The following is an 18,038-nucleotide window of genomic DNA, read 5'->3' on the forward strand; positions in this document are numbered from 1 at the left end:
GCCAGCTTGGTTGGAGTCATGCCGTGGCCGGCCGGGGTGAAGAGACACACATGCTTGAGGCCGCCCTGGCCCTGTCTCCCTGCCCCCCCCCCCACCACTCTGCAAATGTGGCCTCTGTATCTAGCCTCTCACCCTGTGTTAATGTTCTGACGGGGCTTCAGTCCCTCGCAGAGGATGCGGCCTCTTTAAAACTTGCTCCGCTCAAGCGAGATCACAGGGGCCTCCTACTACGGATGCTGGGCTTTTTTCTTTTTCACACAACCTGCAGTTTGAGTCTGAGTTGACCTGACAGTGCCCCTGAGTTTCACATCCCTCCCTCCCTCGGAGCTTTCAGCAGTTCTCATGGATGAAGCTGAGCAGCCGTGGGGGCTCTGCTTCTCCCCCTCCCCTTCTGCTGCTGCTGTAATTTGACTCTGCCTTTTTAAGAGGGAGAGGTTTGCCCTTCGTGGCGCAGCAGATGTGTGCACAGAGCCTAGTGCTGAGAGACTAGAAAAGCTCCTGGCCCCTGCGGCCGCCTGGGTGCTGCTGCAGACCCCTTGTGTCCCCGCCTCTGGATCAAGATGTCGGTGCACCCATGGTCCCTTCCTGGGGCCAAGGCAGAGAAACAGACACCGGTGGGAGATGAAATCAATGGCATTTCAGTTAAAGAAAGCCAAAGAGGTAGGAGGCTGCTTAGGTCCCTCTAAGCCAAAACTACTGGGGATCACCCAGTGCGGAAGGGGATGTGCCCATGGCACCTGCGCACTGGGCCGCGGTGAAATCCCGCTCGCATTCCACGCAGGCCGTCTCTCTCTGCATGACTTCAAACAAAGCAAGTTACCTAACAAGAGTCTTCTTGGCTTACATGTCTATAATGAGCAAGAAGCAGGTGCTTAACGATGAAGTTTTTTCATGGCAACTCTGATAAGAAGCTGCAGGCCCTGATAAGAAGCAGAGCTTGTTTAAACTGACCCCCAGATGAACTTCGGAGGCAGATGCTAGAACCTTCCACTCCTGGCAATACAAAGGTCTTCTGGTGGGTAAAACTGTCCCTGTCGGGACAGCGCCCCCCCGACCCCAGGTGGAAGACGCCCTGCTCTTCCTCCCATGTGAGCTGCCTTTCGGCGGCTGCAAGAACAGGAGCGGGCAGGCAGCGCTTCCCCTGGCTCCTTGGCTGCCCACACCACCCTTCTGCTGTGTGAACAAAGGGCTCCATGGCCGAGAAACTGGGATAAACAAGCTGCCAGTTGCCACTGGCCCCAGATGGCTCCAAGTTATTTTCCCCTCCAGTAAGCACCCCTGCTCTGAACTCCGGGCTCATTATCCACCAAGCGGGATCTTTGTGTTTTGCTGCTGCTGCTGTTTGTCGTGTCTATGAAGAAGCGCTAAGTCCATTTTGGGTTTTGGGGGTGTTCCAGACTGGGGCAGGAGGAGGGGAGGGGGAGAGAGGCAGACACTATGCAGTGGCAGCCCAGGTTAGATCTCCCAGGTCTGAGGCTGTGGTCCTTTGGCCTCTGGGCCAAAGTGATTACGCAGAAATCTGATGATTCCGATTCCTTTCTGAACTGGGGGGAAAATCAGAGTAGGTGGCAGTGATGGTTAGCAGGGGAATATCTCAACCTTGCAGTCCAAGCTCACACCAGTCAGCAGTTACTTCAGAGCAGGAATGAGGTCTTGGTTTGCTGGGACCTGCATTCCCTCTAACAAGGATTCCCAGGCGTTGTTGACTACAACTCCCAGCATCCCCCAGCTGCAGTGGCCTTTGGCTGGGCAGGATGGGAGTTGTAGTTACTTTATGGATGTAACATAGGACGGGGCTCCATCACATGATGCATTCTGGGAGTTGTAGTTACAGGCTGCATGGGCTGGGACCCCACGCAGCCCAAATCCCTCGGCTATGAAGCAGGAAGCCCATTTTCTCGGGAAAGGTGAACAGATGCCACTAGGGATGTGCACGAACCGGCAGTTTGGCCAGTTTGAAGGTGGCGGGGGGATATCTTTCAGGACGGGGGAGGGTGCTCTTACCCTGCGTGCACCCATGCACCAATCACTTCCGGTCCAAGGAGGCATTGGGGCGGCAAGGAGGTACCCTGCTGCCCCCCTGGGCCATTTTAAAAGGCAGCGCCAGTGGGGGAAATGCGGCGGGAGGGGTGAGAGCACCCTCCCCCGTCCTTCGATATCCCTCCCCCCCCTTTGAACCAGCAGGTGCCGGTTCCATGCACCCTGCTCGATGCCACAGGAGCTGCTCCCGGGGGCCTGAGAGACCACACGAGCTCCGCAGCAAGTGCCCTGGTGAGAAGGTGCGAGGCGTCCGGCTTGCGGAAGTTCTCCTCTGCCGAGCGCCACGGCCTTCCCTCTTGCGCGGGAGGCCTCCATGGACGTGGGGAGGTGGAGTCCACCCCGTGTCACCCTGTGGAGTGTGTGGCCACGTTCTCGGCAGCCTCGGGGGGGGGGGGCAGAGTGCAGTGGCGGAGGAGGCGTGGGGCGGCAGCGTTGGCCAAGGGGCAGGCCAGCGGGAGGCCGCCTCTCCCACGTGGGGCCAGCCAGCTTCTCAGCAGCCTCCAAGGAGGCATCTCTCCTCCTTGTGAGAGAGGAGCAGCCGTTGGAGGAAGCCCCTTAATCTGATCAAGGAGCCAAGTGGTGTCTGGCCCACATCTGCTTTGATTGCCTCTGCCACTTGGGAGGGAGAAAGACTTGATCAGGGTTGCCTCTGCACGTCAGCTGAGGAAGGTCGTTGCTTGCCCCAAAAGACCCGTCGTCTGCCGGAGGGCAGGTAATGGAGCAGAGACCCTATTTCCAGCCTCAGCCGCCATTCCACCTGCCGGCATCAGAGGGACAGGTGAGAGAGGGAGGCCACCTCTGTCGGCCTGGCTAGGAGCAGCTGCCGTGTCGGCTCGGCTCATGCAGTGGCCATGCTCTCTGAACTGGGCTCTTTGCTTTCCTCTCCGTCTCTCCTCCTTTTGCACTGTTAGACCTCAGGTCATGTTTTTAGACGGAGTGCATAGGCAGAAAGGCAGTATGTAAAGGTGGGCCCTAAAGGCACGTGGAACTCTGAACCACATGCCAAGCAGCGTGGCTCAGAGTTCCCAGGCCAGTACAGGAGAGGCAGCAGCCCAGAGACCTTTCCAGGGTGAGCACCAGTTGGATCCTAAGAGCCAGTGGGGAGGTTACTGATCCCAAAGGGTGCTTGGTCATGCATTTGAAATCTAGCCTTGGTTTGATTGATCTTTGGGGTGCTGATGGTAGCTAAAGAGTGTGCAAGCCTTCCAATGTTTGCCAACCGTGCAAGAACTGTGAGCTGAAAGGGTGGGAGAAACTCCTAGATGCCCTTTGGGGGGTTTAGTCTTGGCAGTTTCTGCAGTCTGGAAGCAGACTTGGCTGTTGAGTAGAAGTTCCTCTTGGCCAGAACTGCATGGATGGTTCTTGGTGGTAGTCTGGAGGACTCTCATGGAAACCAGGGGAGCGTTGTCCTGTGGAGAGGGGGCCGCCTCCTTCTTGGAGAGAGGTCCTTGGGATACAGCTGGAGTCCCCGGAGGTCCTCTCTTCCCAGGCTGCCCCCGTGTTGTTAAGAAGCAGGCAAGCCTGGCCTCGTAGCCCTTGCCATTCTGTAGGTTGCAGGGTGTCTTCCCCAGCTGTCAGGCCTCTGTTCTTCCCTTGTCAGTGCCATTTCCTTTCAGCTGGAGACTTTATTGGGCACTTGCTGGCAAATGTGATGAATTTGCTCACCCTGCTGTCGCTGGGTCCTCCTGATAAGACGGGGTTGTGAGTTGGCAAGTGGGGGACAAAAGGGGACAGGCGGAACACAGCTCCTCATCCGTCATGGTTTGGGAATTGATGGCTTGCTCTGAAAGACGGTTCCTTTCCTCTGGAGGTGCTAATTGGAAACACAGGACAGCACAAGGTGTGGGTGAATGTGCTGCTGCTGCTGCCTTGCTCTGGGAGGGCCCCTCAGGACTGTGGAGGGGGCTGGATCTCTGCTCTCGGTTTTTGTTGTCTTCCTGGTTTAGCTGGTGCTGTTCGCTGATAATGGCTCTTGTTCAGTTTGCAAATGAATCTGATCTGGGCAGCAGCAGGTAGATGGCCCAACAAAGCAGCCCTGATTTATTGGAGGGCCTTAATGGATGGCATTGATATAGGCTGTGCTGCTGGCAGGGTTGGGTGGTGTTTATAGCACCCAACTCTGTCTGGAGAGCCAGGCAGTCTTTGCAGGTGCTTTGGGACAAGAGCAAATATCTGAAATCACAGAGAATAAGAACAGCCTTGCTGGATCAGGCCCAAGGAGGCCCATCTACTATAGCCCAGCATCCTGTTTCCCACAGTGGCCCACCAGATGCCTCTGGGAAGCAGCCCACAGATGCAGGAGCTGAGGGCATGCCCTCTCTCCTGCTGTTACTCCTCTGCAACTGGTATTCAGAGGCATCGTGCCTCTGAGTAGCCATTGATAGACCTGTCCTCCATCAACTGGTTTAAGCTCCTTAAGCAAATTTAAGCCATCCAAACTAGTAGCCATCCGCACATCCCATGGCAAAGAATGCCATAGATTAACTATGTGCTGTGTGAAAAAGGACTTCCTGTTGTCAGTCCTAAATTTCCCAACCTTCAGTTTCATGGGATGACCCTTGGTTCGAGTGTCCTGTGTGAGAGAGAGAAATGTCTCTCTGTCCACCCTCTCCACTCCATGCATAATTTTATACACCTCAATCATGTCTCCCTCTTTTCCAAACGAAAGAGCCCCAGATGCTGTAGCCTAGCCTCCTATAGAAGGTGCTCCAGGCCCCTGATCATCTGGGTTGCCCTCTTCTGCACCTTTTCCATTTCTGCTATATCCTTCTTAAGGTACAGTGGCCAGAACTGGATGCAGAACTCCAGATGTGGCCACACCCTAGTTATGTATAAGGGCATTATAATAGCAGTTATATTTTCAATTCCCTTCCTAATGATCCCTAGCATGGAATTGGCCTTTTTCACAGCTGCCAGGCACTGAGTCGACACTTTCGGTGAGCTGTCCATCACAACCCCAAGATATCCCTCTTCTGGTCATTCACCGACAGCTCAAATCCCATCAGCGTATATGTGAAGTTGGTGTGTTTTGCCCCAATGTGCATCACATTACACTTGCTAACATTGAACTGCATTTGCCACTTTGTGCCCACTCCCACAGTTTGGAGAGATCCTTTTGGAGCTCCTCACAGTGCATCAAAATCTTCTTATGCTGCTAGCATGCTAGTCCTGAGCAGTTGAAAATGACAAACGCCTGGCTTTGCTCGAAGAGGCTGAGCAGTACACAGTGTGTGGCTGTTGGGTCATCCTGGAGCTCCAGGAATACCTCTGCTGACACCTGAGAAGTTAGCCTGGAATGCTGGAGAGAAGGACGCCCTGGTCCAGGGTGCTGGGGAGGGAAGGGGGTCTTACGCATTGCTGCTGGGCAGCGTTTGGTCTCTGTTCATTTAGAGGAAGCAGCCCCTCTTCGAACTGGAATGAATGCAAGCTGAGACAGAGCAGAAGACCAAAGAGGCTTCTCCACTCGTGATTCAGAGGAGGCTTGTAGGGCATGCAGTCCATATGATGGTACATCATTTAGTCCCTCTTTGTGCCAATGATGGCGCAGAACCATCTTTCTAGTCTGGTACACTCTCGTATGATTCGTGTTTCCAAGAAAAGATGCATCTCTCGTGGAATGTTATAGGCTTCACGCTGGTCTGGCTCATGGAGCAGACGACACGTGGAAAGTGAGAGGTGGCCCACAGCAAACACTTCCTGTCCGATAGAATGCAAACTTCCCTTTCCCCTGCAAGTGCTAATGCTGGAGAGGCCTACCTGGCACTCCATGAAGCCGGCCTGCCCCTGCTGTCCATACCCAGGTCTAGCAAGGCAGCAGCTGCGGATGGCACTCAGAGGACGGGATGCCGAACCAGCAAAGGCTGGCTGCAAAGGAACCAGGAGCCCCACCCCTTCCTGGCTCTCAGGCTGGCCCTGATCCCAGGCAGGTGCTTGATCTGGCCTCCCTCTCCCCCTGTTCAGACGGTGGCCCTGGCACGGCATCACCTCTGCTCTTGGGACCCACAGGGTGGTGGAAGGGCTTCTTGGCAGGGCAGGGCAGGGCAGGAGTGTTGCTGGGGGCACCAGACCCCCGGAGTGTGAGGCCTCCTCCAGTGGGGCTACTGCAGGAGAGGCAACAAGCTCTGTTTGCTTAGGGCCCGTCAAATCTAAGGGTCTTTCATTTCAAATCTAGGGGGCTTTTCAAATCTAGGGGGCCGGAGGTCTTGGCACGGGCACACGCTCCCCCTCCAAGAGGGCCTCCTCTGGGTCAGAGCCCAGATGGGTCCCGACAGTTCCTGAGCTGCTGGCCTGGTTGGAGAGGAGCCTTTCCATCCAGCCCTCCCCTCATTCAGCCCCTGGGAAGGGGCTGCAACTCGATGCCTCTCCTCTCCTCGCCTGGCTTAGCTTTCCCAGGGAAGCGAAATGCGGAACAGAGACCGGCGCTGTGGGGGTCTGCGGCTTGGGGCATGCTCAACCCCCTCTCCGGCTCGTCAGGCTCATCTTGATGTGCTCTTGGGTTTCCTCCCTCCAGAGGAGAAGCGACGCCGGGAGAGGGAGGACCAGATGTACCGGGAGCGCCTGAGGACCCTCTTCCTCATCGCCGTCATCATGAGCCTGCTGAACTCCTTGAGCACCAGTGGGGGCAACATCTCCTGGAACGACTTTGTGAACGAGATGCTGGCCAAAGGAGAGGTGCAGCGCATCCAGGTGGTGCCGGAGAGCGACATTGTGGAAATCTACTTGCATACTGGGGCGGTGGTCTTTGGGCGGCCGGTGAGTGTCTCTTCCAGCAGGATCAGTCCCTTCAGGCCAAGCAGTGAGATCAGGCCAGCTGAGGGGGGTGCAAAGAAACTGTGCCGGCCTGTGGATTTCACAGATCTCTGTCGGTGTTCTCCAGGGTGAAAGCCTGCGTAGGTCTATACCAACTCAAATTGGTCCATTATCTGACGAATTCAGAACCCGTTCCTTTCAGATACAAAACTGCCTAGCTTTTGTGAATTACTTACATTTGGGGGCAGTGGGGAAATACATACCTCCCTAACCCAAGGTCTCAGGGCGGTTCACAATGTAAACGATGCTTTTCTGAATCTTCTGTCCATCTTCCCCTGTCTCTCCTTGGTATGACAAGGAACATATCTGAAAATTCACCATAGATACTAGATTCTTTAAATGGTCTACGGAAGAGAGAAACCAGACACTGAACTTCTTCCACTTAGTGGTCATCTAAAAGTCGGGCAAATATGTCTATATAGGATCCTGCTAAAACCATGAAGGTGGCATTCTCCAACTTGGTTTTAGAAACCCCATGCTGAGCCTATTTTAGGGTATCCCTCTGACTTTGTCTGCTGGAGAATACGCCAGGAATTGAGACTGCAATGAATTGAGTCCTTCACTGAGCAGAGGGCTCAGTCTGGTGATTCTGGATCACTTTGTCCACGGTTGATTAGTGTCTGCGTGACATTCCGTTGGCCGTGCCGTGGCTTCTGTGGCCTTCTGAGTCTGGCAGGCTGAGAATGTCGGTCGGAATGGGTTGCCTGTCGATAACTGAAGCCATCCTCTGACTCGTAGGAATCTGTAGAGAAAGCTGCCTAGTACCAAGTCAGAGCATTAGTCCACCTAGCTCAGGCTGGTCGACACTGGCTGGCAGTGGCTCTCCGAGGCTTCAGGCAGGCAGGAGTCGTTCCCAGCCCTACCTGGAGAGGCTGCCGGGGGTTGAGCCTGGGGCCTTCTGCACGGAAAGCAGGTGCTCTGCCTCTGAGCTCGGGCCCCAGCTTATAGCAGACCGTGCTCACATGTTTCCCCCCTCCAAATGCATACCAAGGGGAGCCTTGCTTAGCACACTCGCTACTGGAAGGCAGACTTTGGTCCGTGCCGGCTCACCTGAGATCGTGACTCGCGTAGGAGGTCCAGTTCTGAGAGAGCAGCTCTCTTGCAGCTGTTGATTCTGAGCCCAGCACCGCTTTTCATCCCCCTTGGAATTTCTCCCCTGCAGGTTGCGGCCACGGGGGCCCCTCGTGCTGCCCTGGCTCTTGCCAGCCGCCTTGCTGTGGCCATCGTGCCGTAACATGGCTGCTCTTTGTGTCCCCAGAGGCTCGCCCTGATGTACAGGATGCAGGTGGCCAACATTGACAAGTTTGAGGAGAAGCTGCGAGCTGCCGAGGAAGAGCTGAACATTGCCGGCAAGGACCGGATTCCCGTCTCCTACAAGCGCACCGGCTTCTTTGGAAAGTATGCAGAGCGCCGGAGGGCGGTGGGGCTCCTCTGCTTGCCCTTAGGGCCGCTTCTTCCCTCCCCACAGCCACTCCCCCGATGCCTCTCTGCATAGACCATACCCTAAAGCAGGGGGTCTCCAGATGCTGTTGGACTACAGCTCCCATCATCCCCAGTGGCTCCAGTCTGGGGACCCCTGCCCTAAAGTGATTTGGTGGCCCGTGCTGGGGCCCCTAGAGCCAGTGCGAGTGCTGGAGAGAGGTGGGGCTGGTGGCGAGAGGCCTTGGGGTTGGTAGGGGGCGCTTTGTCTCTCTGCCCAGCAAGTGAGTTATCTCCCTGCCGGAGTTGCAGCATTCAGTTGACAAGATGAATTGTTTGGGAAAGCATTGCACTCCGCTGGAAAGGGGCCCCTGCTTAATCAGCGGCAGATCTAGGGCTGCAGAATGTAGGCATATGCTGATGAAAACTGCAGGTGGCAAGAACAATCTTAAGAGGCCTTCCCCCTTTTCTCTCCGATGAGAGGGAATGCCTCTTCTCCAGTGATGCCTGCCACGCCGTGTCGAAGGACCAAGTACAGTTCTTGCTTCAGAGCTATTGTTTTTATTGACATGGCCGTTTAATTGATTGGTCCGCTAAGATGAGGGTTCCCAACAAGGGCTGCTGGTGCCCCTGGGGGCACTTGAAGGGCTCCCAGGGGGTACTTGGAGGTCTCCTGCCCCCACACTGCAGCTGCGTTATTGGTTTCCCGTATGCGGATTGCTGGCTTGAAACCAACGTATCCTCGGCCAATGTGTCCACTGCAGAAGGGTGGGAGGGAGGAGGGTGAAGACCTTCCTTCTCTGCTCCTGATTGGTTGGCTGTGTGCTGATGCTTAGGGTCCCCCTCCCCTCAGCCTGGCTTCAGATAATTAGCATGGAGTCCTCCCCTTGAAATTAATAGAAGTCGACTTCTCCCATTAATTCCAAGAAGGCTGCTTCTGAGTAACTCAGCGTGGATGTACGCCAGTGACTGGAGTAGCCCATCTCCCTGACTGTCACAATCAAATTTGTGCATGCGTGCGTGCTCAGAAGGGGTGCACTTGCTAAAAAAAGGCTGTGAACCTGTGCACGGAGATCTCTTGAGTGGGATGTCAATCCTCCTAATTGTGCGATGAGAAGTCATTCTCCTTGTGTGGGGCTGTGTGTGTGCCCCCCCCCCCCCCGTTTTGGGCCCAGTCGGCTTCTTCCCAAAGCTGTTTGCAGTCAAAAGTGCATGGATCAGGGAGGCTGGTGGATGCAGCTGGGAGTGTTGGTGAGCACTGCGGCGATCAGAGGGTGTCTGGCCCAGCGGAGATAATGCATTAGAGCCCCAGCGAGCCTCCCCCATGGTATTCTCGCTGGCTTATAGAAATAAGCTCCCAGCTCTTGCCCATTAAAGCAACGGCCGCCCGTTCCTCAGGCGGACACTGACTCACAAGCCCCGCGCTGAGCAGAAGCCGCTTTCATAACCAGATCCAAAATGTCAGCGAGGAGGGAGCGCTGCCGTTGCGCGGAGGGGCTTGCTAGGCAGGGCTCCGGGGCCTTGGTTGCCGAGATGCTGCTGCAAAGGCTGGAGCTTTTAATACGAATGGAAGGTCAGAGCGGGGCAGATGGGGAGGGCAGAATCCCGGAATGCCAGCCTGGAATGCCCCGGGTGCCTCTCTTTGGAAGGTCTCCTTGTTTCTGCCGCCACCGTTTGTCAGTTCTGCTCTTGGCAGTTTTCTCCCCAGCGCAAAGAGACTTGTGGAATCCGGAGGATGGCGCCTCTGGCTGGCCAGGTGCTCCAGCAGTAAGAGTGGAAGGAGGCCTGCAAGCCATGGCGGTCCAGGGCCGGAGTGACAGAATACAGGGCCCAGTGTGGGCAGCCCTGTTGCTGCTCCCGCGGCTGAATGGCCTGGGGGCCTGGGGGCCGCGTCGTGGACAGGGGAAGAGCACTCCCTGTGCGTGCGGAAGGTCCCCGGTCCATCCCAGCAGCCTCTCCAGGCAGGGTGGTGGGAGGCCCTGCCTCTGAAAGCCACTCCCAGTCCACACAGGCCAGGCTGGACGCAATGGAACTGATGCAGCGTAAGGCAGTGGGGTCAGTGCATCACAGAGGCGCGTCCCGTGAGCGGAAAGGCACTCGTGCTCACACGCAAGAGCTCCTCCCCTCGCCCCAGATTTATCTGATTCCCCATCCCAGTTCAGCGCCCCCCCCGCCCCCGGTGCTGCTCCAGACTAGGCTTCCTGAACCCTCCAGTGCATTTTCAGGGGGTAACGGAGGCTGCTGTGAGAGCGAGAGGCACAGACACTCCGCTCACCCTCCTCTGGGTGCAAGCCAGTCTCTCTTGGGTGAACTGCGGTCCGTGTCCGCTTGCAGGGCTGGCTCTTGACCCGTGACGTGCACATTAGCGCGACCTGAGGATGCTGCCCTCTGACTTGTACCAGGAGCCGCATGGTTGGCCTCTGGGTGCTTCCCGAGTTCCAGGCTGGTGGGCGGAGTCGGCTCCTGGCCTGCGTTGAGCTCAGCAGCTGTATTAGGTGCTGAGCAGGAAGCCGCTGGCGGCCGAGACGTGCTCTGTCCGTGCCAGGCGTTGCAGGAGCTGTGAGGAAGGGGATGGGCGAGGGAGTGCCGCTTGCCCCCCGTTCTGCCCACTCCCCGTCGCTCTGCAGCTGGCATGCTGCGTGGGGCCTCGTCTTTTTCCTGGGTATGCCTGATAGGAGAGAGGTGGCCGGGGCGGTGGTGAGAGCAGGCCCTCGGGGAGTTTCCATCACACCCGCTAGACTCGGGTGCTTTCTCTCCCGTGGCCCACGAATGCCGGCCACCAATACGGATCCATGCTTAAGATCCGTATATGCAGTGCATTTGGCCTGCTGCCCAGCTGTGGCTTGGAGCTCCCGGTCTGACGGCCAGCAAGGCTGCTGGAGAAGGGTGCTGAGCGTCCACGCCGTGGGGGTTTGCCGTGGGGGTTTGCTTGGGGCTCCCACAAAAGCCTCTTTGCCCCTCCTGGGAGCGGTGATAGGCTGCCTCCTTCTCCGTGGAAGCTGAGCACTGAACAAGCCAACTGGGCTAATGAGGGGTCCTCCCTGATGATCCAAAAGCCGGCCCCTCTCTCCTTCCAACACCCCCCCCCTTTAAGCCGGTTCCCCTTTGTGCATAAAAGGCTACTCCTTCCAGTGCTGCCGTGGCGACATTCCTGTCCGGCCTTTCGGGCACAAGACCCGGGTGGGGAGTGAGCGAGCGAGCTCTCCAGGACTGTGCGGGAGGCAGCACCAAGCTCTGACCCTGCCCCGCTCTTCCCTTTGCAGCGCCCTCTACGCCTTGGGGATGGCCGCGGTGGGCGTCGGCATCCTGTGGTACATCTTCCGCCTGGCCGGAATGGCAGGAAGGGAAGGCGGGTTCAGTGCCTTCGTAAGTAGCACCCACCGGTTCTCCTTGACGTGCCTTTCTCGGGTGGCCTCCGCCCAGCAAAGGTGGCCTCTCATACGCCCCAGGCCCGGCCAGAGGGCGCCGTGCCCCCCCCCCCCGTACTCCGTCTTGCTGCTTTTCCTGCCAGCCGATGGAAGTATTTGGTCTCTTGGGGTGGGGGTGTGCGGGGAGGGGGGGTCCCTTTCCCTCGAAGTTGGGGGGCCGAGCTCAGGGCATCTGCAGGGCCAGGCTGCTCCCCCTGCTGCTTGCAAGGCTTGCAGCTGGGCATGGCGTCTCTTTCGCCTGTGCCTGGCCGGGGAGCCTCGCAGGCGGCAGCAGACACACATCCCTCTCCTGCTTTTAGCCAAATCACTTTTCAGTCTGCAAAGCTGCCTAAGCTCCTGGCCTGTGCTGTGAGCCGGCCTCCTGTCACATGCCCCCCTCTCGGCGCCTGCCAACACCCCCACCCCCCCGCCAGTCAGCTGAGTAGAGGCTGGGGAACTCCGCCTGCCTGGGAAGGGCTGAGGGCCGGACTCAGTGGGGTGGGTGTGTGGTGGGGGGGAAGAGACTTCGCAAGAAGGACGCCAAGAGACAGCCTGTTGGGTCGGCCTCAAAGTCCAGCCTAGCGTTTCTCTGGCCTTTGGTGGCAGACTGCCTCTGCACATGGAAGTCCATCGACAGAGCCATGGTGACGAATAGCCAGCAGTAGACCCCTCCTCCTCCTCCTCCTCCGTGTCTGATCCCCCTTTAAAGCCCTCTAAGCTTTAAAGAGGCCAGCACCATGTTTTGTGACAGTGAGTTCCATAGAGGAATTGTGCACCGTGTGAATCCGTCCGTCCTGAGTCGACTGCCCACCAATGTCACTGGGTGACCCAGAGTCCTAATAGGATGAGAGAGGGAGGAAGACGCTTCCTCCACTCCATGCCTGTGTTGCTGTTTTTTTTTTTTTGCAATGCCTCTGTCAAGAAGCTCCATCCTCCTGGCTTGGCTGTGGCTGTTGGAGGGAAAGAGCCGGTGGGTTGGGGCCAGGGGAGCTTCTCCATGCTCTCGAGGCCCGCTCCACTCTTCCCTCCGCTAGGTGGGTGCCTTGCACTGGCGTCTGCACGCACCGCCCTCCGGGCGTCCGGGTTGCTGCATTTTGAAGAATTTGGCCCGCTGGAAGCTTTCCTTGGGAAGCCAACATTAGTAGCTGTTTTCAGCAACGGATAATGAGCAGTTCTGCAGAGGGTGTTTAGCGGAATGGTGGCTGAATGGAGGCTGGAATGCCAGGCCTGTTGCGTGGGAGGTCCCTCTTCCCCTGCCCCAGCCTGAAAACCTCTTGTCTTGGGGCAGGGGTCTGGCAGCCCCGGAGCCGTGTGCGTGCATGGCCCATCTGGGAGGAGGGGGGTTCTGGAGAGTCCCCTCTTGGTCTGTTCCTTCCGAAGAGGCGGACTGGGGCAGGGTGGCAAAAGCTGTCGGCTTCCCTCCAGCTTGCAAGCAGCTCGTCAAGCAGATCAAGGCAGCCGCGGAGTCCACAAAGCTCCAGACCTCCTTCCCTATTTATTGATGGAGACTGTTCTGGGAACTTCTGTGGGAAAGCAGTATATAAATATTGGCCGTATTTGTATCCGTCTGTGTGCGGCGGGGTTGGGGTGCTGTGTCGGAGAATCCTGCCTCCAAACAACCCTGACGCTCTCCCACCGCCCCCAACAGAACCAACTGAAAATGGCTCGCTTCACCGTTGTGGACGGCAAATCCGGGAAAGGGATCAGCTTCAAGGACGTCGCAGGGATGCACGAGGCCAAAATGGAGGTCAGGGAGTTTGTGGACTATTTGAAGGTAAGAAATGCACACGCTCTGGGGGCAAAGAGGGGTGGGGGTGGGGTGTCCTTTGGCCCAGGGGTGGCCAACCTGAGACGCTCCAGCTGCTGCTGGACTTCAACTCCCAGTTGTGGCTGGGGATGATGGGAGTTGTAGTCTGCCGACCTCTGTTTGGCCCCCACCCACCCCCCACGTTAGACCGCTATGCTGTGGAATTCCATCGCCTGCCTCGCTTCCCCCGCGTTCCTTTCCCAGAGGCTTTGAAGAGCTCAGGCAGCGCTTCTACCAGGGTGCTTGAGCATAGTGTCTGGAGCCAGATGTCCGCTTCCTCCTTGCCCTGCTCCTAGCTGCAGGCCCGATGAGGAAGAGCGGGCCTGATGCTTTGCAGCAAGTCCTGACTCCGTGTCTCTGTGCAAGGGAGGGCGGTGCAGAGAGGCAGGTGCCTTGTCTGCCTGGCCGCTGAGTGGGGGAGCGCTTGTTGCGTGTGGGGAAGAGCATCCAAGAAGCCTGTGGCCTGTGGCCCCCTCGCCTGGGCGATGCTTCAGGGACTCCGTGCAGCTTCAATGTATGTAGACTGGCATCTGCACGCTAGTACTGGATGGCTCCCCGTGGCCCCTGCCGCACACAGCCACTGCTTTCTTGCTCCGTTTTATCAATGTCTTTATACACACAGTCTTCGATCTCTTGCTGTGCTGATGTAATAGTTCGTGAGTCAGATCGCCCTCTCCCTTCTCCCCTTTTCTCTCTCTGTCTCTAGAGTGTGTGTCTTGATGAACTGTGTTTGATTCCAGAGCCCAGAGCGCTACCTCCAGCTTGGCGCCAAAGTGCCCAAAGGTGCCCTCTTGCTCGGACCCCCAGGCTGCGGCAAGACACTCCTGGCAAAAGCAGTCGCTACGGAGGCACAAGTGCCTTTCCTGGCCATGGCCGGCTCCGAATTCGTCGAGGTGATAGGAGGTGAGTCCAGCCTTCTCCTTGCCTGGGCCGGCTGCCCCTGGAGTGGGCTCTGGGTGGCTTACGAGTTGCTGAGAGCCAGCTGGTGGCAGGCCCTGCTCAGGAGGAATGCAGCCCCTGCCGTTTACGCTTCTGCACAGCACCGCTTGACTTGCGGCATAGGAGGGCAGCAAGATGCCAGTCAGCCACTCGGGGGAATCGCAGTTGTGGGCAGACATTTGGGAAGATGCAGGTTCCTCCTTCCTCACCTTTAGCCCCCAACGTCTTCTGCCTTTTGATCAGTCAAGAAGAGGAAGCCCTGAAGCCCTCTCACGGAGACGGTGTCTCTTGTCCTGGATGTTCACTGCTTGATCTGCGTCTGGAACTACCCTCTTAGCCTCATTCCTCTTGCTCTTCCAGTGAACTGCTTACAAGTTGCCGCTGCGCTGCTAGATTTCTGAGCACGGGACTCCCTTGCCCGGGACCTCCATTTGAACAGAGGGCGGCAGTGGCTCTGCTGAGCAGGGAACCTCGTCCTGTAGAAACCCTCCAGGAAAGGGCTGGTGGGATTTTGTTCCCAGGTCTGCCCCAGCTGGCAACATTCCTTGCCTTGATTACTTCGTTCTCTGCTGGCACCTGATAAGGAGGCAGCTCTGTTATAACCCCAGAGGGGTGGCTGTGTTCGCTTATTAAAGCACAAGTGACGAAAGCGTCTTCTGGCACCTTCAAGCCCGCTGCCCTGATTGTGGCAGAAGCTTTTGCGCGCCAGGGCCTGCACGGTAAGAAATCCACGCCGAAGCCTGTTGACGGCCACTGCTTGCCCCTCCCCTCCGCTTGCCTTTCTGTAGGTCTCGGGGCGGCCCGTGTGCGGAGCCTCTTCAAAGAAGCCCGTGCCCGAGCTCCGTGCATTGTCTACATCGACGAAATCGACGCGGTGGGGAAGAAGCGCTCCACCAACGTCTCTGGCTTCTCCAACACAGAAGAAGAGCAGACCTTAAACCAGCTGCTCGTGGAGATGGACGGTCAGTGCTTTGACGCCCGTGGCTTTGGGCTGCCTTTGGGTGCAAAGAGCTCTGGGGTAAAGATCCTGAATGAGGGGATGTGTAGGTTGCAGGGAGGTCATAGCACGGGAAGCCCCCCAGGGTGGTGGACTACAGCTCCCTTCATCCCCAGCCACTGATGCGGTGACCCTGGCGAGCACAGAGAGGTTACGTGTTGCGTCGTGTGATGAACCTGCTGGATGCTGGGTCTATTTTGGGCACACATCTTCCCAGCAGCAAAGCAGCTAATGTTCTGCTTGCACTAATCTTGCCATAGGAGTGAAGCGGCTTAGCCCACGTGGCTGACTCCAAGTGTCTCTCTTTCCTTTCCTTTCCCTGTCAGATGCAGAAGGCGAGCTGGGGCATAGCTGTCCTCTCTCCTCCTGGAGGATGAGGAGCCCCGGCAAGGAAGCAGGCTCCGTATGCAGCCGTGGGCGGGAGGGGTGATCCTCCTGGTCCCCTGGAGGTGGTGTCCCGTGCCTGGGCTGTCTGCAGCTCCCCGCCAGCCTGAGGAGGACGCGGCCCCCTCTGTCCAGAATTCCTGCAGCAATGTGGGCCTCAGCAGGAGGTCCAGCCAGGCTTGCCTCCCTCCAGTAATTTGCGGGGCAGCTCTGTGCCCGTGGGGAGAGCCTTGGCCGTGCTGTGGAAGGTGGCAGTTTTCTGGCGAATGCTCAAATAGTCTGTGCAAAAGACAGGGAATCTCCAGAAGTGCCAGCAGCTGCTGGGAGCAGGAGGAAACTCTTGGGAGTTGCATGGATGGAATAAGTCAGCAGCCTCATTGGTGGCCGTGGAGACAGTGTGAATGTTGGTAGCCTGGGACTCGGTGGGTTCAGAGTTGCTTGGAGTGCAGGCCTTTGGGTGGCCCGGCCCGGCCAGGGTCTCGCTCTGTGTTCCTGGTTGTATGTAGGGCACACCAAACGGTGTTGAAAGAGAGCAAGCTGAATGTCACAGGCCCTCGGGCACGGTGCCTTCCACATGGCCCAAAGAGCCAACCTTTCTTGCTGCTCCCTCCCCGGTGTCGGCGGCCACCTCAGGACCCAGCCCAAATTCGCCCCTGCAGCTCTGCTCACGGGGCAAGGAAGAGGGTCGTCCTAGAGCCCCTTGCTGAGTTGCCACCCCACCGGCATGCGTCTCTCACATTTCCCCCTTCTGCAGGCATGGGGACCACCGACCATGTGATCGTGCTGGCATCCACCAACCGAGCAGACATCTTGGATAACGCGCTCATGAGGCCCGGGAGGCTGGACCGCCACATCTTTATCGATCTGCCCACTCTGCAGGTATTACCTGGGGCCCTCCTCTGCTGGGACTGCGGCCGAGGGGCTTCACGGCACAGTGCCTCATCGGGCTTGGCAGTAGAAGGTTGGGTGAGGCCTCCGAGCATCCCTCCCTCACTGTCTGTGCCCTCAACGCTGCCACCGTTGTGTTTCTTGCTGTGGAGCTGCAGCCAGATGGTGGGTCTCTGGATGGGGCAACATCTCTTTCGCATTTGCAGGCCAGTATGAGTTCAGCAAGCGGCTGCGCTTAGGTGGGCCCATGGCTGGAAGAGCAGGGACCACCAAGGTCCTTGTGGAGATCTGGTCTTGTGGCAGCAAGCATGCATGCTCTCCTTTGCTATGCAGGGCCTGCACTGGTTTGTATTTAGATGGGAGACTATACGCTGTAAGGTCTCCTCCTGCTTGCATGCAGAAGATCTCGGCTTCAATCCCTGGTGGCATCTCCAGGTAGGGATGTGAGAGACTCCTGCCTGCAGCCTTGCAGAAGCCACTACCAGTGAGTGTGGGCAGTACTGAACTAGATGGACCAAGGGTCTGACTCAGTATTAGGGATGTGCACGGTTCAGCTGAAAGCTGGTTCGATGGGGGTTTACCTTTTAAGCAAGAAGGAGGGTGCTCTTCCCCCCCACCCCCAACTGCATTTCCCCCACCGGCGCTGTGACCAAAACCACTGGTGTGGGCCAGATGTGTACCTGCTTGCTGCCCTGGTCAGTGTCCTGCCGGGAGAGGCCAGTGTGTTTGTACGCGCATTGGGCACTTCCAGTAGGATGGCCGGGGTGGATGGGTAAGAGCACCCTCCCTCCTCCTTAAAGGTAACACACACACCCCCGCCAGTTCGGCCAAACGCCGGACCCTCTGAACCAGTTTGTGCACATCCCAACTCAGTTTAAGGGATGTATAAGGCAGCTTCCTATGTTCCTAAAGGTCACCGATCCTTGTTGCTTAGAGGGATCTCCCCTCTCAGGGCTGCTGCAAAAGCTCACCTTTGTGATTAGGAGAAGAAGTGGCTACCTACATCTACCTTGGTGTGCAGGTAACAGTGAGATGCCTTCAGGACTGGTTCCCAGTGCTTTCCTTCGCTTTGGCATCTGTGTGTAGAGGCAGAAGCCCACAATCTGGGTTTGTTATAGCCTTGTGCGGCCCACCCGGCTGCGCATTCTGTGGTGAGAATCCCAGGAGGTGTCAGGTGGGGGGTCCACCAGAAACCGGTCCGTGGGCCTCTGGTGGGCTGCCCTCTGCTTTCTGCCCTCTTCTTGTCCCTTCAGTCTGAGTGGTGGTGGCTCATCAGAGGGAAACATCCTTTTAACCAGCACACATAGCATTTCAGTTAGCTCCCTGCTTGTCCCCAGCAGATTTCATA

General features: G+C 57.4%; 1 protein-coding gene across 1 annotated transcript in view; it reads left to right on the top strand.

Moving 5' to 3' along the window:
• The window catches only part of SPG7 (SPG7 matrix AAA peptidase subunit, paraplegin), a 30,893-nt gene that overhangs the window by 5,161 nt on the left and 7,694 nt on the right, over positions 1-18,038 (top strand). The window contains exons 4-10 of the mRNA XM_053271363.1: positions 6,551-6,792; positions 8,108-8,247; positions 11,532-11,634; positions 13,324-13,449; positions 14,223-14,385; positions 15,210-15,383; positions 16,557-16,681. Coding sequence (XP_053127338.1) covers positions 6,551-6,792; positions 8,108-8,247; positions 11,532-11,634; positions 13,324-13,449; positions 14,223-14,385; positions 15,210-15,383; positions 16,557-16,681 — 1,073 coding nt within the window. The remainder of the gene's footprint in view (positions 1-6,550; positions 6,793-8,107; positions 8,248-11,531; positions 11,635-13,323; positions 13,450-14,222; positions 14,386-15,209; positions 15,384-16,556; positions 16,682-18,038) is intronic.

This window comes from Hemicordylus capensis, chromosome 9 (genome assembly GCF_027244095.1).
Source record: "Hemicordylus capensis ecotype Gifberg chromosome 9, rHemCap1.1.pri, whole genome shotgun sequence".
In the NCBI taxonomy this organism is placed as follows: domain Eukaryota; kingdom Metazoa; phylum Chordata; class Lepidosauria; order Squamata; family Cordylidae; genus Hemicordylus; species Hemicordylus capensis.